This window comes from Medicago sativa, chromosome 3, assembly GCF_051527215.1.
Source record: "Medicago sativa cultivar Bolivia chromosome 3, Bolivia_mono, whole genome shotgun sequence".
Classification (NCBI taxonomy): Eukaryota; Viridiplantae; Streptophyta; class Magnoliopsida; order Fabales; family Fabaceae; genus Medicago; species Medicago sativa.
This window is the reverse complement of record NC_140751.1, coordinates 49,972,743-49,993,684: the sequence shown is the minus strand read 5'-3', so window position 1 is coordinate 49,993,684 and position 20,942 is coordinate 49,972,743. Positions and strand designations below refer to the sequence as shown.

At 34.2% G+C, this 20,942-nt stretch overlaps 1 protein-coding gene and 3 pseudogenes across 2 annotated transcripts; 3 read left to right on the top strand and 1 right to left on the bottom strand.

Moving 5' to 3' along the window:
• Window positions 1–2,014: 2,014 nt before the first annotated feature.
• Window positions 2,015–3,627, top strand: LOC146937997 (hydroxycinnamoyl-CoA:piscidic acid hydroxycinnamoyltransferase pseudogene; annotated as a pseudogene). The gene has a single exon (XR_015031092.1). The product of XR_015031092.1 is annotated as a hydroxycinnamoyl-CoA:piscidic acid hydroxycinnamoyltransferase pseudogene (transcript).
• A 673-nt stretch (window positions 3,628–4,300) lies between these two features.
• On the bottom strand, window positions 4,301–6,019 carry LOC146937996 (hydroxycinnamoyl-CoA:piscidic acid hydroxycinnamoyltransferase pseudogene; annotated as a pseudogene).
• A 159-nt stretch (window positions 6,020–6,178) lies between these two features.
• Window positions 6,179–6,297, top strand: LOC146937995 (5S ribosomal RNA; annotated as a pseudogene).
• A 3,830-nt stretch (window positions 6,298–10,127) lies between these two features.
• On the top strand, window positions 10,128–20,331 carry LOC146937994 (actin-related protein 2/3 complex subunit 1B-like). Its single transcript, XM_085752057.1, has 15 exons — window positions 10,128–10,342; window positions 13,123–13,208; window positions 14,222–14,298; window positions 14,425–14,519; window positions 15,068–15,137; window positions 15,953–16,022; window positions 16,937–17,010; window positions 17,103–17,142; window positions 17,441–17,522; window positions 17,894–17,982; window positions 18,092–18,177; window positions 18,337–18,400; window positions 19,564–19,670; window positions 19,821–19,876; window positions 19,986–20,331. Exons 1-15 carry the CDS (start codon window positions 10,273–10,275, stop codon window positions 20,045–20,047), a joined length of 1,128 nt encoding a protein of 375 aa, XP_085608183.1. The 5' UTR covers window positions 10,128–10,272; the 3' UTR covers window positions 20,048–20,331.
• Window positions 20,332–20,942: the final 611 nt, after the last annotated feature.

Sequence of the window (20,942 nt, the reverse complement as noted above, 5' to 3'; positions counted from 1 at the left end):
TATGAGTTTTAATGTGCTCGTTATTTTGTTTACAAACTAAAACAAAATTAACCTTCTATACGTGCATATAAAGAAATTACACCTTTTTGCTTTAATATTTTCATGAAGGTGGACTCCTAGACAAAAATTTGCACATACCTTTAGTAACAATGTAATTTGTCTTGAATATGTGAGATGATGTAATCATAGCTAATGTAATAAAACTACAAAAGAGCAATTTTATTTGTACATCTCTACATTTCGTACACTCGTTCAACACCTTATTTCTGTCATATCTATCGCTTTCTATCACATCACAGATCTATACATTCATTTTACTCTATTTCATTATCTCTCTTGTGGTAGACTTGTAACATCCCAGACGACCTTCTAGATTGCCGACTGTCCCCACAAGCCAACACGAGTCTTTTCAGCGTGTTTTGTCCTCACTCGCACGCTTTGCGAGAAACTTTTCAGAATGTCGCCCATCCAAAGATTACTCTAAGTCAAACACGCTTAACTGTGGAGTTATTATGGATATGAGCCAGAGAAAAGAAGATTAATCTTATTGATATATGTAGTACCAAACAATTCTTTTAAGCCTTGCTTCAACCATTCAGTCTCATACCTGCACGGTCTCAATATCTCTCTTATTCCGATGTGAGTTGGTTTGCCTAGAAGCTTCCAAGAGCCGCTCATTGTCATGTCTTGTGCATCGACGACTACTCCCCGTCCTCGTCATCCTTAAGGGTTATATGCTCACCAGCTTCCGCTTGGTTCGTCCCCGAACCACATCGTATTGGGAGAGGTCTGCTATGATACCACTTGAAACATCATATACGACCTTCAGGATTGCGACTGACCCTACAAACCAACACGAGTCTTTTCAGCGTTTTTTATCCTCACTCGCACGCTATTCGAAAAACTTTACAGAAGGTCACCCGTCCAAAGACTACAATTATCTTTGAATATATCTTTGATATTTTAAAGTTTGTTTAATAAGCCAAAACAAACTGCTTGTTACCTGCAACCTTTGATTCTTCTAGAATATATATATATATATATATATATATATATATATATATATATATATATATATATATATATATATATATATATATATATATGTGTGTGTGTGTGTGTGTGTGTGTGTGTGATTATGATTAATAAGTTTGAAATATCGTTCAGTAACCATACACCAATTTTAAAGAAAATTGTGACATGAACATGGATCAAGTGATTTCAACAAAAAAAATGATTAATGAACTACATTAAATAACGGATCTTTTAGAAAACTCAAATTCGATTACTGTATGAAATAATTATAGATCAAACTATATTTACCTTACGGTCAAACTTAAAATTATCAGAGTCCTATGACATGTGGCATAGTGGTTGGCAAAAAAAACCAAAAAACCGAACCGAATCAAACCAAAAAAAGCTGAACCATTACTAACAAATTTGAACTGGACTGAAACAGTTCGGTTTGGTTCAAAACAATTCGATTCATAATAGTTTGGTTTGGTTCAGAACATTTCGGTTTTAAGAACTACTAAAATTCGATTTCGTTTGGTTTTTTTTATATTTTTTTCAACGGTATCAATAATAACAGTTTAGTTCGATCTAGAACAATTCAGTTTAATTCGAAATGCAAACTATTTAATTCAATTCACTTATTTTAAATTTAGTCAACAATTTAATTTAATACGATTCAGTTTTCATTCCGAACCGATCCACTCTATTGTGACACGAGAAACATAACTTGAACTTTTTTGAGAGGACTACGTAACTATTGAACTTGAATATTTTTGCAAACAAAATTGATATAAATGAAACGGATCCACTCTATTCAGTGTATTTAAGGTTAGTTAGGCATTATCTTGAATTGCGTGCCAGTCACCCATTTAAAAAATAAATAAAAAAATTACAAATCACAACTATGAAATTGTCAAATAAATTGTCTCTTACCTTAGATATTTATATTTTTTATTAACAAATATTCAATACAATAATATAAAAAATTCCCTAGTTACAACTTGATAGATACATTATACATATGAAAATCTATGAGCAACATAGACTACAAAGTATACAAAGAGAAAACATAAAGGAAGAGAATCCAAAAATGGTAACCATAAAAGCTTCTTACACAGTCACACCAAATGAATCAACTCCAAAGGGTAGTTTTTGGCTCTCAGATTTAGATCAAGTTGTGCGTCTAAGCCACACACCACTCATATACATATACAAACCAAAACAGAATCAACAAAACAGAATCATAGAAACCTTAAAGAACTCACTCAGCAAAATCCTAGTTCACTACTATCCTGTAGCTGGAAGATATTGTTACACAAAAGGTGGTAGAATAGAATTGAATCTCAATGCTAAAGGAGCTGTTTTGATAGAAGCTGAAACCACAAAAAGTATTCATGATTATGGTGACTTTTCACCTTCTGACTCCACTAAAGAACTTATTCCAAAAGTTGATTATAATCAACCTATTGAAGAGATTCCATTGTTTGTAGCTCAAGTTACATGGTTCTCAAGCTTTGGATTTGCTATTGGAATTGCTTACTCACACCCTTTATCAGATGGTGTTGGTTGTTGTAATTTTATCAACTCATGGGCTAAAATAGCAAGAGGTGAAAGACTAGAGGCTAATGAATTACCTTATTTAGATAGAACAATACTGAAATTCTCACACACCCCAATTGAACCGCGTTTCGAACATGTAGAGTTGAAGCCACTACCATTCATTCTAGGAAGATCTGACACGGACATCGAAAGAAAGAAGAAAACAACAGCTGAATTGTTGAAACTAACAGCAGAAGAAGTTGAAAAGTTGAAGAAAAAGGCTAATGAATGTGATATTCCAAAAGGGTCAAGACCTTATAGTAGATTTGAAGCAATTAGTGCACATATATGGAAATGTGCTTCTAAGGCACGTAAGCTTGACGAGAATCAACAAAGTGTTGTTAGGTTCAATGTTGAAATCCGGAATAGAATGATTCCAAATCTTCCTAAGAATTATTATGGGAATGCTTTGGTTCAAACAGCAGTAGGAGGGTATATTGGAGAAATCTTATCGAAGCCGTTGAGTTATGTTGCAATGAAGATAAGGGAAGCACATGAGTTGATAACAAATGAGTACATAAGGTCACAAATTGATGTTATTAGGGGTTTTGAGAATTTGGATGATGCAAGGAAATTATTTATAGGTGGAGAAGGTAAAAATGCTACATTTTTTGGGAATCCTAATCTTCATATAACAAGTTGGATGGTTTTGCCTTCACATAAAGCTGATTTTGGATGGGGAAAGCCTTTTTACTTTGGTTTAGGATATGTGTCTCCACATGATAGGGGATTAATTTATTTGAGTCCTGATGGGGATGGTTCTGTTATTGTTTGTATGCATTTTCAGGTTGAACTTATGCAGCTTTTCAAGAAGTTCTTCTATGGGGATTTATATGAATTCTTCACTTCAGCAAGATTGTGATGAAGAAGATTTGTGTGCTAGCTTTATATGTGACCTGTAATGTAATTTACTCTATTCAATAAAATGTACTATATGATAGCGTAGAAAATAAATAGATTTTTCATCGAAAATATAACAGGGTGCTTGCAATCCAAATACCATATTCAACACTATATACGAGCCAATTTAGTTCAGTACAAGCATATCATGCAATCAAAATAACTAGATACCTTTTTCATTATCTTCATTACTGTTTGGAGTAGGAGAATTCAAATGGTTACGTGCACCGGAACCAACAAGACGCTATCACAAAAAATAGAAGATATCACATAAAAAAGAGTAGTATTAACCAGGAATAAGCTATCATATTCTACTAATCTTCAAATGGTTACGCGTCCCTTCTTTTCAGATCCTTGTACTAAGGAAAATATGTCATCCTTCCTAGACATACAACTCTGTGTTTTGGGCTGTTTGCGATGGTCCAACCCCATGAGTGTATGCACCACTCCTACAAACCGCAATATAACTCAAATAATATGTACCATTCCTACAAATAAAAAACTAAAAGAAAAATGAAATTTGAAATTAATAATAAGAAATCATATTCATACACACTTGGGGTCGATCTGGTGGTATTGGCTTGAGATATTGGAGTGTGCTCCTCTCAAGGTCTTAGGTTCGATTCTCCTTGGTTTCAATTTCGGTGAGCTGATAACAATGCAAGTCAATGAATAAATAAGTTAAACTCTTGAGTAGACGATGCCTTGGATGCAGAAAACATGAAAGGTAAAAGTGGAACAAAATGATGACTATGAAGCAACAGAAGGGTGAGGAACCAAACAGAAATACAGGAAGACAGTGGTCTTTCTTCTACTTGAAAGACTTGGGAATAAAGTACAAATAGGATGACTTTCCATATTTCAACTCAAAAATAAAACATTATCAACACGAAGTAAAATTAACATACAAGATTCACTCTAACAAGACTTTCCTTATTTCATTGATCAAGTTTGCTAAGAAAACACATTCATTGAACAACAAAGTAAATTGCATTGCATATAACACTCATAGCTTGCAACCAAATCTTCTTCATCACAATCTTGCTGATGTGAACAACTCATATAAATCCCCATAGAAGAACTTCTTGAAAAGCTGCATAAGTTCAACCTGAAAATGCATACAAACAATAACAGAACCATCCTCATCAGGACTCAAAAGAATCAATCCCCTATCAAATCGAGACAAAGTTCCTATACCAAAATGCATAGGCTTTCCCCACCCAAAATCAGCTTTATCTGAAGGAAAAGTCATCCAACTTGTTATAAGAAGATTAGGATTCCCAAAATATGCAATATCCCTATCTCCATTTATAAATAATTTCCTTGCATCATCTAAATTCTCAAAACCCCTAATAACATCAATCTGTGACCTTATATACTCATTTATTATCAACTCATGTGCTTCCCTTATCTTCATTGCAACATAACTCAACGGCTTCGATAAGATTTCTCCAATATACCCTCCTACTGCTGTTTGAATCAAAGCATTCCCATAGAAATTCTTAGGAAGATTTGGAATTATTCTATTTCTGATTTCAACATTGAACCTAACAACACTTTGTTGATTCTCTTCAAGCTTACGTGCCTTAGAAGCACATTTCCATATATGTGCACCAATAGCTTCAAATCTACTGTAAGGTCTTGACCCTTTTGGAATATCACATTCATTAGCCTTTTTCTTCAACCTTTCAACTTCTTCTGCTGTGAGTTTCAACAATTCAGCTGTGGTTTTCTTCTTTCTTTCAACATCGGTGTCCGATCTTCCTAGAATGAATGGTAGTGGCTTCAACTCTATGTGTTCGAACCACGGTTTAACTGGTGTGTGTGAGAATTTAAGTAGTGTTCTATCTAAAAAGGGTAATTCATTAGACTCTAGTGTTTCACCTCTTGCAATTTTGGCCCATGAGTTGATAAAGTTAATACAACCAACACCATTTGATAAAAGATGAGAATAAGCAATTCCAATTGCAAATCCAAAGCTTTCATCTTTGCTTGAGAACCATGTAACTTGAACTACAAGCAATGGAATTTCTTCAATGGGTTGACTATAATCAATTTTTGGGATAAGCTCTTTGGTGGAGTCAGAAGGTGAAAAGTCACCATAATCATGAATACTTTTTGTGGTTTCAGCTTCTATCAAAACAGCTCCTATAGCATTGAGATTCAATTATATTCTACCGCCTTTTGTGTAACAATATCGACCAGCTACGGGATAGTAGTGAACTAGGATTTTGCTGAGTGAGTTCTTTAAGGTTTCTATGATTCTGTTCTTTTGGTATTGTTTTTGTTTGTAGATATAGATAAGTGGTGTGTGGTGGCTAAAACGCACCATTTGATCTAAATCTGAGAGCCATAAATGACCATTTGGGGTTGATTCATGTGGAGTCACAATGTAAGAAGCTTGAATGGTTACCATTTCTTTGGTTTCTTAGAATTTCTTTTTGTCTACCTTTTTGTTCTTAGAAGCTGTTGAATTTCTATATGCTTTGTGATTTATGTATTTTCTCCAAGCTCAATAATTTAGCTACTGACAATTGCATTGATGTGTTTTGTAATCATTCAAGTTCAATAATTATGACATAACATGTGACTATTAAAAACGTCATTTTACTAGATGACATTATTTCAAACTTTTCTAACATGTGATAACCGACTATTTATCATCCGGTACGATCATATCAGCACTAATGCACCGGATCCCATCAGAACTTTGCAGTTAAGCGTGCTTGGGCAAGAGTAGTAATAAGATGGGTGACCTCCTAAGAAGTCCTTGTGTTGCACCTCTCCCACCCTTTTTCCTCAAAAAAATCATCTGCTTAGAATTTTGATAAATTAAAGAATTAAAGTACCGTCCTTATTTTTTCCACCTTATGAGTTTCTCACGTGCGTCCTATTCGGATTTTAAAATTTGAAATGTTATAACGTGTTTTGGAGGTTTTATGGGGTGATTATGTTGTTCGAATTATATAATCTAAATTGTATAAGGCGCGTCAGAAATCAATAGGTTAGAACCCAATAGACACCTCCTCTAATATGTCAAGCCTTCCATAGTCAACAAGAGTTATGCGTGGAAAATTTTACATGTCTTCTTCATCGGATGAGAAATTACTATCATTTGGGAGTCCAATTATAGCTACTCTTGTTGCTTCTTCATTCTTTTTGACGACAAATTTGACGAGTGCACCAAATTGTCTCAAGTAATAAAGTAGTAAGCTATCATCTTCACACGGATTGTTGTTTTCGACTCGGTAATTAAACCAAACTTAATGAAAAACTGTAAATTGGTAGATTTGTAAGAGTTATTGTGTTACAAAGAAAATAAAAGTAACAGTGAATCAAGAGTGACTACGACAATTAGCATTTTTCGAATCTTCTCTGTCTCCTTGTGTAAAACGTGTTCCTAGACCAAATTACTATTTGAATTTTATGCTCATGACGCCTAACAAAGTAAGAAATATTCTAGTTACGGTTCAAGACGTCCTTGTGCAATAATGCTCCCTAGGGTTAGTAGCATACTTATATTCTCACGAGCGTTTAAGGTACATTAAGAAAAGTCATTCATGGTGAACTCCTGATCTCTCGGAGAACTTCACTAGTAATAACTAATATATCTTGGTTTTGGTTTGAAAGGCTAACCCAAAAGAAATTTTAACCTCGATTCAAAGGAAAGAACAAAATATAGTAAATAAGCATAATTCAAATAGAATCAATACGAGAAAATTGCTACGAGCACTTATCCTCTGAATCAATAAAGATTGATCTATGAAATCCTAATTTAAAGTGGTTAACATTGCAATTGAATACATATCAAAGAGAAAAGAAAAGTCATTCACAATAACAAAGGAATGGTGGCTGGAAAAACCTCTTTCTAAGATGTCAGGATTCTTTTTTTTTTTTTTTTGAGAGAGAGAGAAAGCAGTTAGGATTCTTAATGAATAATTATGGGTGAAAATAGACAAATTCGTGTGCACTGCATGGGGGGCATGACATAAAAAGAACAAAATCTAGGGTGCATAAGCATTGTGGGCGAGACGCATGGACCATAGGCATTTTTTATTGTTTTCTTTGTTCAAGTGTTTTTTCTCCTTGACATGAGCTTGGGACTTGGTACAAATTACCCCCAAGTTAGTTGATTTTCATAAGCTTCATTGTACTTGATCTTCTAGCTTTCACAACTTCAATGAGATGTCTTGGTTGATTTAATTCCATGATCTATACCAAAAAAGACTTAAAACACCTATAGAGCTTTCTGGTTAGGGAAGCAACCAAGCATGTTCTCGACCGTGTCACCGAGGGATAGTTAAACGAGCGACTCATGAATGTTGTCGGGTTCGACGAGCCAATAACTCGAACGCGTTTGGTCTATTTTTTGAGCAAGAATCACAGTGTTACCTTACCTTCACCATGATACGAACTCCACTCTATTGTCCCCTTTATTCCTTGATTTGTCCGATGAGATATGCGAAACGAAAGAAGGATCCTCCCACTGGGAATTAGATCCTAAATCCCCCTACATAGATGAATTGATCGATTTATCGGATCCTAGGTCGGGACTGACGGGGCTCGAACATGCAGCTTTCGCCTTGACGGGGGGTGAGAAAGAGAAATACAATGACTCAAAATAAAACATTACAAAAGATATCCTAAGCCATGATTAACTCACTATAAAACCTCTAGAAAGTCCTCAATTGAACCTAAAAATACTCGATAAAACACTACAAAGCATCATTTGATAAGGTGTCATCAGTAGCCACATTAATGGAACAAAATTGGTTTTCATACAATTCCTCTGAAGTTTTTATGATAACAGAGTATTGAAGAACAATTGGACATGCTAATATATGTTCAAGTGTGCAGGACCATAGAATTAAATTTAACAAGGTTTGAATGTATAAGAGCATCATAAGCACAAGAGAAACTAAAATACTATGGTAGAATCGAAGATTTGAAGAAAGGTCAGCCAGAAGTCAACACCTTGGATCACAAGAAAGAAAGTCACTCAGAAGCTGAAGATATGCATCAGACTCTGAAGAACAGAAGACCCTGAGGGACCTAGAAGACACGTTGGATTTGTCCTTTTCTGTAGTTGTCTCTATCAAGACTCTGATAGTACAAATTGTTTTCTTCTGACCACGTATAGAAGCAAACAAAGAACTTCAAAGACAAAGAGAATGAACAGATAATTCCAGGTGCGACAAAGGAATTACAAATGTCTAATCAACGACGTTATACATATGAGGCAATGGTCCAACGTCCTTGATTCGAAGCTTCTCAACGACTCTTAATACGTTAGCACCTCTTCAAACGTCTCTCAAATCTTTGCTTATATAAGGAGTTGAAGACTTGAAGAACGATAACAAGACTATGCTATTTTAATTGTCCTCTTACTATGTCAAATTAAAAAGCACATAGAACAATTAAGAATTTATTACAAAGTTCACATCTTAGAAATACTAAGTTCATAAAGTTTGCTTTGTACTAATTGTTTACACCTCTGTATTATTTGTAATCTTTTAGAAGTCTCTTTCAGTTGTGATTGAGCATTGAAAGTCTCTTGCTTGTGTACCTGAGCATTGGAAGTCTCTTAATTGTGTCCTTGAGCATTTGTAATCAGTTGTGATTATAGTAAAAATCCTTTGGAAGTGCAAGGGGACTGGACTACTCCTTGATTGTATGAGGAACCAGTATAATTACTTTATGTATGCTTTCTTTCTCTCTCTCTCTCTCTCTCTCTCTCTCTCTCTCTCTCTCTCTCTCTCTCTCTCTCTATATATATATATATATATATATATATATATATATATATATATATTGTTTTATCCGTTGCTCAGACTCTGAACTCATCAAACTCTAACCCGTGCTTGAACACTTAAAAAAGTTTGAAAAATTCAGCACAATTCAACCCCCCCTGTGTTTTTCTCACTTTCAGACATAGACGGCCAATCACCGGTAAACAAGGTTGTCTGAGCGGGTTTTTATTAGCATACGTTGATCCAAGACAATATGAGTTTCATCCAAAAGGGTGATAAACATCATAGACATGCAAGCATACACCATGCCTCGACTGTAGCGCTTAACTAAGTGGGTTCACTGTGGCCTTCCTTCATTGTGGAACTGATATCCTCGTTCCCTTTCCACAAGAACTTGAAAAAGTTAAGGTTCCAAATTGTGGGGGTTAACTACTTTACAAAGTGGATTGAAGTCGAACCAGACGGAACAATTACGCTAAGATACCAATATACCATGATCCCAGTCAAAATTGACACTTCCATAGAAATGAAAGAAGATGATCTCATCCTCAAACGTCCTAAATTTTTTGTGTACCTAAAATGAATCAAGTTCAACAAAAAAAAAAATAGTTTGTATCAAACTAAAACCGAGTTTTGAGCTGAACCAATTTTTATCGAATCAAATTCAGCTAAAAATGAATTTGATTAACTCATTTCTAACTCAATTTACGGGTGCTAGCACCAAATTGAATGTCGCGCGATAAACTCTAAGATCCCATCTAACCCAATTAGACTCGTTTAATATTCTTTTTTCTTTCTGTTCAATAATGATGTCTAAAATGAACAAAACCGACCCGTTGCACACCAAACACCAAAGTGACACCTCAATAACATATCCAAATTCACTTTTGGTCTCTCTATCACGCGAAACACAGTAGCAGTACCTTTGCTTGTTGTCTTGCATACCCAACCAACCAACCAACCCTGTTCACCAGATCTCACTCCGTTGGTTTCAACACAGAAGACAAAAATGGCGGTGATGTCTGTTCATCAATTCGCTCAATGCATCACTTGTCACGCTTGGAGTCCCGATCAATCTAGTAACCACTCTTCTCTTCTTTTTCCTTTTTGATTCAAACCTTGTTTGATTTCGTTGTTTTTGATGAATTCTTGAGATTTTATGTACTTTTCTAGATGTAGTTATGATTTGGATCTGATTTCTTGTTTTGAATCAAATTCAGTTATGATCTCTGTTTGTTAATTATGAATATGTTTTTAGTGTTGGTTTATGAAATGTTTTGATTTGTAGATGTTAGATGAAAGTGAAAGATTTGTAACTTGTTTGATCATTTTGAAAATCACTTAATTTTCATGTGTGTGTGATTTGAATCGGTTTATTGCGGTATTTTAATTTTATGAGAATGTTATTGTTTGAGTGGGAAATTAGAAGCTATGTAGTACTCACATAGACACCGGACACGATACTGAAACTGACATGTCAACACTGAAAATAATTTGAGAAAATGAATTAATTGAATGTAATCACATGTGTTGGTGTCGTGTTGGACATCGGATGCACCTTTGATCAGAGGTGTCGGTGCTACAGAGAGTAGAAGTGATTAAGAGAGTGTTTGGATAAACTACTGGATTAAGTGTTTCTACAATCAAAGAGCTCATAGGGTAAACTCTACACTCATAGGGTAAACTCTACATAAGTTGTGTTAATTGTTTCTATAAACTATCTAGGTTGCATAATGAAAATTAGACAAAAACTACTTATGGACGTATCATAAGGTATGTTTGTAAGCTTTTGTAAATATTTTGTGGAGGTGTTTATGTTATGTAAGTCCATATAAGCTCTTCCAAATTCACGGGAATCTAAGATGTGTTGAAGAACCTGACTGACAGAAAGGAGCTAGAAGTTGTGGTTCTGGAGTGAAGCAATGTGTAGGTTAAGAATGCAAACATGTAATTTGCATTGGGAAATGTTTGGATGAAAAGGGGAGGGAAGAACATAGTTACCGAATTTTTACAACTGCACTTCTAATCTTGATGCTTTCCCTCCTATTGTAGACAGGGGAGGAGAAAAGGCCTTGGTTTCTGACTCTATAAAATAATTTGTAACAGTGGTAATGAGGAGTGCCTTTGAAGTTCACCTTATCATTGGGAAGGAAAAACAAATTAGTAATAAATGACGCATATATATTATGAGTGATGCTATATCTCCCGACGGAGATTATAGCGAAAATTTCACGAGACAATTTTTTTTTAATACTCTTCTTAAAAAACTCAACCGCTTCCCTATACAAAAGTAATAAACTGCTTCTCTGTGAAAAAAATAAGAAACTTTTCTTTGTGATCAAACCTCTACCAATTTACTATGCTAGCTCCAACCTCCACAGATTCACCACTCACTCTGTTTGTAGTTTTAATTTTGCGTTCTTAGAGTTTTCGAGACATGTTATAAAGGGACTGAATCAGATCGTGGAGCTTTGAAACTTAGATTTTTCGACTACTGAACGATGCTGGTGCCGGTAGTAATCTAAACTGGTGGAGACGGAGAACAGGAGGAGGATGAAAGCTCTTCCCAAACAGAATAAGTTTCAAAACTGTTGAATGTGCTTTTTGGGAAAGATTTGATTATTTCCTCCACTGATAACAAGATGCAGAGTTGTCTTTGTTCATGGGTGTTTTTCTTTGAGGAGGAAGAGGAAAGCAGATGTGAGAGAAGAGAGAAATTGAATTAAAAGCGGGGCCCACGAGATTATGTCATTTACACATCATCACACGTCATTCTTGAAACTCTCGGGATAGTTTTTGTCGGGAGACATAGCATTTTCCATATATTATAAATAGAAAAGGAGATTAAATAGTAATAATCATAATTATTAATGCTTTAAATGCATTACTACATTAAATTTTTTAAAATATATATGTATATTTCAGTGTAAGTATAACTTCCGTATACCAAATATTTCACAAGTAATGTTTCCTGCCATGTACCTATTCTTGTACCGAAGAGTATTGCGTATTTTCTAATTATGAGGAAGAAATTGAAAAGTCAAGTAGTAGGTTTCTTTCCCTTTGTTTGGATGAACTTAAAAATGTTCGTAAAGGCGTAGTTTTGGATTCCTCTTTTTGTCCCTTTTTTTTCTTTCCTTCTAAAACTCTCAAATAAGAGGGAGCTTACTCTGCCTTTCTACTGTAATTTCCTCCATCCAAACATATCCAGCTAACATAATTAGTTGCGAATAGTAAAAGCCTAGCTCAATTATGTGGTTTTATTTGCTGTTATTATTAATGTCAAATATTTTTTTAACACCACATGTTTTCCCCCTTTTAAAAATGGCAAACAATTATTGGAAAACTGTCCAAATAGCGACCCTTAGTGATGCTTTCATTATTATGTTGTTTCTCGATAACAACTTTTGTTTTTAGACTAAATCAAATACGATACATGTAATATGTAATCAATATATCTTGTTAGAATTTTTGTCCCAATTAGCAAAATAATAGGTTGAATATTTTCTGATATTCAGTTGCATAATGATCGTGTGTTAATATTTATTGTAAGTTGTTGCTTTAGGACCAAATTGAAGACTTGGCCGCCACACGTAGTCTTTGTAAAGGAAAAGCGCATCTTAATGTGGAAATAATTGAAACATTTTATTTTTTTATCTATCACTATCTTTATCCTTTTTTCTGTTTGACGACTATAATGTTCTAATATTTAGACTTTTATATATCATTGGAAGTACTTACAGTTTGAGTCATACTATGGCAAAACCAGCTTTTATCATCTTCAATGTATATTACCAATTTACCACACATCTCTTGTGAATTATTCAAATATTATAATTATAGTTACCTCCTTTTGCAGTGGTCGCGTTTTGTCCAAACAATAATGAAGTTCACATCTATAGATTGGTCGAAGACAAATGGGAAAAGGTGCATGTTCTTCAAAAGGTACACTGCTGGTTTTCTATTTTTCCCAAAATAATAATTAATTATATGCTCTTTTATATCTTCTAGATGTGAGCACAGTTAGAGGCTCATATGAACATATATGAAGATAAAATAACAGTGTGGACATGTTAGGAGCTGGAGCACAGTTACAAAAGCAAATAACCTTTAAATCACTACTAACATGTTTAATTAAATTAAAAGTTCAGAAGGTCTCATACAACTCAGTAACATTAAAGTAACATTCACAGGTTATGCAAGTTAACCCCAAATATTAAAGACATAAGTTTGTGCGACACAAAAAGAAAAGTGTGAAACAGAGAAGTCAAAGTACTGAGCAAAACTGGGTGCTGAAAATGTGAGATTGCAGTAAAGAATAGCAAAGAACTAATGCTTGCGTCTCAGCCTTTATGGTGTGAGAGATGACAGAGAACACAACCTGATGTACTTCAATACAATGAACTGAGAGCGGATTGAGATCTGAGATTGAGAGACTATAGTTGAGTGAGAGGGAAAGATACTCGGACTAGGTTATTAGTTAATCATTCACTTAAATCGCCGGTTTCCCAGCTCGACCTGTCGGTGCTGCTGGGGCCTGGCTCATGAAATATTAATCCTAAAAGCTTTTTACACACTTCCTTGGTGATCCCTCTTCAATCCGTATATACTGTAATCTGAGTGAATAGGATTGGAAGGCAGTCTGAAAGTCATTGAATTCCAGTTACGATTTTGACAACCTTGATGCCAATACTATCATGATTGAATTTTTCCCTGATGCATTTTTGTTTATAATGATGAAACAACTAATTTGGTTGGAAATTTTATAATAGTTTCCAAGCAAGTATGGAATTCATTGGATTGTCCGATTGCCATTTTGACAGTCTTCATACCCATATTATCATTTTTTTTTTCTTGATGTATTTCTTTTTTTTATTCTTCTGTTTATAATAAAGCTTCTATTTAGGTTGGACATTTTATGATAGTTTCTGAGCAATTTCTTTACTTTCTTTTACCAGCATGATCAGGTAATATCTGGGATAGACTGGAGTGCAAGATCAAATAGAATAGTTACTTCATCCCACGACCGGAATTCGTGAGTGCCTGTGTGGTTTTGAACATTGGACTTTTCACCCTTGGTCTGGGTGACTGTTGCCAATTTCTCCTTTATACATTATTGATTTGGAATTAAAATATTCAAATATGAATGTGTTCTTGCTAGATATGTCTGGAACCTTGAAGGATCAGAATGGGTACCAACTCTTGTTATCCTTAGGCTAAACCGTGCTGCTCTTTGTGTTCAATGGAGTCCAAAAGGTATGAAACACATTCCCATGTCCCAGTTTTGTTCCTACCTTCTAGAATTAAATTAACATTTTTATGGTGTCTAAGTTATCTAAGAGTTGAAAGTAAATGTTTAAGAGTGAAATCTCTACTTTCCCCACTCTTGTCCCTGTTGGATTAAACTTAGGGGATGTGAGGGGATGTGATTGAAGGTGTCTATAACCTAACTCTAGTTAAGCCGTTGTCAAGCTTGTCTGCTGCAATTTTACATTTGATTATTTTCTTCCTAGCCAAAGTCTTTTATGTATTGGGTTAAACTGTAATGTAAATGTAAATACTGGGGTTTGATCCTCTACCAGGCCAATTTTTCCCTTTACTACCCTGGTGCTTTCACCACCTATATAATTTATTTATTTTTACAGTTTTTTTTTTCCAAATAATTGTTTTAATATTTCTTGTTGATTATCCCAACATATTATTATTATTACTACTACTACTACTACTACTACTACTACTACTACTATATCTTTGCCTTTAGAAGTTATATGGTTTTAATGCATTGCTGAATTTTGTTTTGGCAGAAAACAAGTTTGCAGTGGGAAGTGGTGCCAAAACTGTCTGTATATGCTATTATGAGCAGGAAAACAACTGGTATATCAGCTTTTCCTAACACTTCATTCACCAAGTTTATTTGCACCCTGAAAATATGATGGTTGTGCATAGTTTTTGTGTTTGCACTCTGAATCCACCATTATCTTTGTTGACCATAGTTTTGAGTCTTGACTGTATTGAAGTGTGTTTAGACAGAAATATGTGTATATCTTGTCAAATAAACTAATATACGTAGGGTGATTTTTTATTGGTTTGCAAGGCATTATAGCAATCTATACGCTGTCTGTGTTGACACTGGTTTCAAGTGGCTTACTTTTGTCATTAATTGTTTGTTGCTTTTTAAACTTGTAATGTTACCTTTGTTCATTTCATGTTCGTGTTCATTTAAGACTTGCTGTTTTACTTCAGTCATTTGTTCGTTTGAGAATTATGTTAGTTCAAGATTTGCTATGCTACATTTTTCATTCATTTGAGAGTTATGTTGATTTTTAGTTAAGACTTGTTATGTGTAATTAATTTTCCATTTCATATGTTCACATTATTTAGCTTGTGAAAATTCTGTTTATATATGATTTATGACAGGCCCATGGGCTCAACTGTACCCAACCTGTTTCTTTAAAAAAAAAAACTGTACCCAACCTGTTGATGAGTGGGTTGGATTGGGCTAAGTTGAAGAAAACATATTTTGAACCAGTCCCATCCACTGCTTTAATGAGCAGTTTGGGTCCAAAATATCGTTAACTCAACCTAACCCACAGACACCTCTAGTTGATATAAATAGAATACAAGTTTAAAATTTCAAAAAAAAAAAATCATTGGGTTTTATATATTTATAATTTATATTACCTCTGCAGGTGGGTTAGCAAACTTATCAGAAAAAGACATGATTCTTCAGTGACAAGTGTTTCATGGCATCCCGATAATGTTGGTATTCTTGCTCTCAATTTTGTACACTTTTTGTATCGATTCAGAGTCTTTCTTTCTTTCTTTCTTTCTTTCTTTCTTTCTTTCTTTCTTTCTTGTGTTTAGTGCTGTTTTATATGTTGTCAGCTACTAGGATGCACTTGCTTGGCATGTTACAAATTCTCTGTAATGATTGATAAAAAAAATTATTGCTTGTAAAGAATTAAAGTTTCCTTATTACTATGATTGTTGTTTACCATTAATATTTTACAATTCTTTTTATATATCCTCAGTATTTTAGAATGAAATCTTTATTTTAAATTGCTTATTAATACATAAACATATCAACAGTAAATATTTGATGTTCACAATTTAAAAAAATGTACTCGACACTTGTGATCATAACAAGTAGGATGGTTTGTGTGTTTTTTCAAGTTTGCCACTTTTCACCATATGTTCACAACATCAAGCTTCTAGTCGTAGTTTCGCAATGACCGTGCGTTCAAAGTCGAATTGATTACAGTTCCAAAGACACGGATAGTTACATATCTTTCTCCTACCTATATCAGAATATATTCTTATATGAATGTGTCTCAAAAAACATACAATTGTGTGTTTGTAGTTAAAATGATGTAAGGAATATGTATTGTATCCGGATGACAATTGTGCTTATAGTTGGTAAGAATTGTTGAAGATATATCTGCGAAGTATTTTAAATATTTTTAAAATGAATTAAAAAATTTGTTGGATACTTTCTGATACTTATAAAAAATATCAGACACATATAGGCATCTAATATGTGTCGAACACCGATACTTTGCTATTTTTGAAATATCTGCATTTTGTTATGAAATGTCACGTCATAGCTCTTTAAAATATATTTGATGTCGGATATATAAAATACTTTTTGCCACGTTGTTTTTTTTTGACTGCAGATTCTTCTTGCTACAACATCCACGGATGGGAAGTGCAGAGTATTTTCCACCTTTATAAAAGGTGTAGATGCAAAGTATGATAATAACAACTCTGAATGTGGTTGACCTTTTCTCTTTATTTTCAAGATTGTCAAGTTATTGATGTTTGCATGTCAAATTGGCACAGGGATTCAAAAAAGAGTACATCTGATATGAAATTTGGAGAGGTTCAATTTTAACTCATATCCTCATATGATTTGTTTATTTTGTTTCTATGCCTGAGTACATACTTTATAAGTTGTACAACATAACATAACCCCACTGTTTGAAGACTGATGCAAAGAAATTTTATTGTTTTGAACTTTTAATAGGAAGCAAACAATATTACTAATATGTAAATATAAATATTACTATTCTACATGCATAATACATTTTTATACATATGATAGTAAATACATTGCCTGTAAAGTACATTAGACATCCTTTGGATCTGAGTACCATAGTCATTTTCTTTCTGTTATACAGTTGATTGTTCAGCTTGATCTCTCATCATCTTGGACATTCGGAGTCAAGTGGTCACCAAGTGGCAATACTCTAGCTTATGTAGGTAAGAAAATTCTCTCCTCTTACTGGTTTTATACTAGCTGAAGTTATGGGTTCCACCTATATGTTTCTTTTTCATGTTTCTACTTCTAAAGTCAAGAGTTCAATATTGCTTGATGTGAGTTTCCATTGAGGTTTAGTTGTCATCTATATGTTTGTTAAAAGAGTACTATTAAAGGTAAAAATGTATTGATGCTATTAGGTTTTCATGGTGCTTAAAATTTGATTCATTTATATTCACCCATTTGTATTCTTTTTTAAAAATATATGGAGTCGGATTCTTAAAAAACCATGATTACTTGTGGAAACGTTGTATCTTGTTTGGTCTGTTTGTGGTTTTACTTGTAGCCAACTGTATTTGTTGCTATTACACAGGTCATAATTCAATGATATATTTTGTTGATGATGTGGGTCCTTCTCCTTTGGCCCAGAATGTCGTGTTCCGTGATTTGCCTCTCCGTGATGTGGGTCAGCATCCACTCTTTCTATCCATTTAGTTTCTCATGGTCTTCTTTCCGAATAATTTACTGATATTTTCTGGAACTGGTGGATCACTGTATGACTTGTTTTCAGGTATTATTTGTTTCTGAGAGAACGGTAATAGGTGTGGGATATGATTGTAACCCAATGGTTTTTGCTGCAGATGAAAGAGGAGTTTGGTATGTTAAAAATTCAGATATTTGTCTTTCTAAGGTTTGGCCCATGCCCGATCAATGCGGCTGGGCCAACTTGTTTTGAATTCTCTTTCCAGGTGGAAGAGAAGTTAGTATTTTGGTTCTGTATTAATTTTCCTTCTTTTGTTGTGTTTTTTCCTCTAGGGGTTTTGTCAGGTATCTTGGAGAGCGGAAGACAGTATCATCTGGATCAAGATATGGCTCACAGGTAAACTACATTTCTTAGGACTCTTCGATATACAGCGATGAAACAATTGAATCTCCAGTTAGAAATCAATTTCATTAATCTTATGAATGTCTAATGTGAGAAAATTGAAGAGGTTGTGGCATGAAACTAGCTTGATAGAGTTCCTGATCTTCCTAGCATGAGACTAATTTAAGCTTGAGAATAAGAATATCGGGAAAAAAACAGTCAGCTCGAGGGGGCCATTAGTTTCATTTGGATATCTAATGGCTCTAGTTATAACATTTAGCTGAACACTACAATTATTACTTTTAAATAACCTGTTACTTTTGCAAACAGAGATGCATGGATAAAAATCAGAAGTTGTCATTTTTAAGGAAAATGAAATTATTTAGAGAAAATGGGGGAAATACAAGATACGATATATCCTCTAAAACACATAATTCATGTTCCAACTGAAATAATAGCATTGATTGTAGTTGTATTAGGTCAAACTAGTGAAATCGGCACATAAAATGATTCCTCTTTTTACACTGTAAAAGTAAAAACAGTGACTGCAAAGAGATGTTTCACTGTATACCTACATATGCTAGCTTCCTCATAATGTAATGAAGACCATTTATCCACTATTTCTTAACTTCAGGAGCACATGACATGACTCAGTTGAGGTTTAGCATTGTCTGGCCTTAAAACCTGAAAAAACCTTTATAGATCATCAATGGTTATAATATTTGGTTCTGCGGTTCAATTGAATGATGTTGATTCATTTTTGTTCCTCGTGCCTTTCTTTTATGGCTAAGCACATTGGTGAGCACATGTTGCCTGTTTGATTATTTGAATAGACTTTCTTTAATTTGTGTCTTTATTTTGCTCTGTCTGATGTTTTGTTTTCTTATAAACCAAAGTTCATAGAGTTTAATAACTATATGAACTGACAATGTTAAAAAGTTTTAAACAGGCGTCCAATCATATTTTATGTTAGTATATCATGTCTTCTTGTTATTTCCTAAAGTAGCTACAAAAATTTCGACTCTGAAATATGATTTGATGTATGTCAACTAGATCCAAAGCTTAGTTTATACGAGTTATCAGTTGTAACTATTTCTGCTATACATATCATATTTTTCTTTCTGTTAAATTAAGGTTAACTCTCTTTATCCGTTTTACCAAATTCTGTCTTTTATCAGTTCTCTGAAGCATTTGGGAAGTTTTATGGCCAATCCAAGTATGGTGTGGGAAACGATGCTGTTGAAACTTCAAAAACACGTGGATCAGTTCATGATAACTGTATAAAGTATATATCTCCCTAATGATCTTGTACTTTTTCCAACCATAGTTGGTTATATTATATATCACAGTGAATGAATTTGATTGAAAGTAGATTTCAGGATACACACTTGCATATATACTGTTAGTGACTGATGTGTTTTTTTCCGGCTTGTAGTTCTATCATACCTCTTGGTGAGCATGGAACATTGACAAGGCGTTTTAGCACATCAGGTTAGTGGTGGGAAAATGGTTATCTGAAATTATCTTATTTCTTGTGCCTGATTTTATTCCTTGCCAGTTTCGGCTAGTTGCTTTGGCTAATGATACTTTGAAACTACAGGATTGGATGGAAGAATTGCTGTATGGGATTTGGAAAATGAGCAGGACCTTCTTGAATTATAAGCTTATTAGTAAAATCTCTAAACGATATTGTCGCATTGTAGATTTAATTTGGTTGTGAGGAATTGGAAGTGGTCAAGGCTTGAAAGTGTCTGATATCAGCATCTAGAACTAGAATGTGTAGAAGAAAATTTTACCTGTATGATGACAGTCTCATATTCTATATGTTTTGGCTGTTGTGTAATTTCATGCAATGAATCACTGGAAAATATATAACCAATGGTATATTGAATATCAGTTTGGTACATTTACAGCCTAATATCCATGGATACATTTACAGCCTCTCATATTCAATTCCCATCTATGGATACATTTACAGCCTCTCATATTCAATTCCCTTAAGATCGTTGTGGTACAAAGATAACAAGCCATCTGGTGGCCTTGTACAAACATCTTTTACACCCTTTGCTCCCAATTTAGCCATGTAATCCGCACACTTATTACCTTCTCGTAAAGTGTGGGATAATACAACCACCCAATCGCGAGAGACAAGCTCTTCAATCTCCTTGATGACTTGAATATTTTGTTGAATCATTAATAAAGGTTGTGTATCATTGTCTGGCTGATATTCTTGAATCAATGTTAAAGCTTGCGTGCAATCAGATCTGCAACTAATTTGCTTATAACCATGTTCCCAAGCAAATAATAATCCATGCTTTATGGCTTCGAGCTCCGCTTCCAAGCTATTAGCAAACTTATTAGCAAACTCTATAGGCCCACTAAATCCTTTAAGCCATATGCCTTTGTAATCCCTAAGTACACCTCCATACCCTGCGCTACCCAGATTTCGAAAAGAACTTCCGTCGACATCTAGTGCTATTTCATTTTCTGAAGGATGATGCCAGCCGACCTTCTACACCACATAAAAAAAAAAATCAAAGTTTAGAATAAATACAGC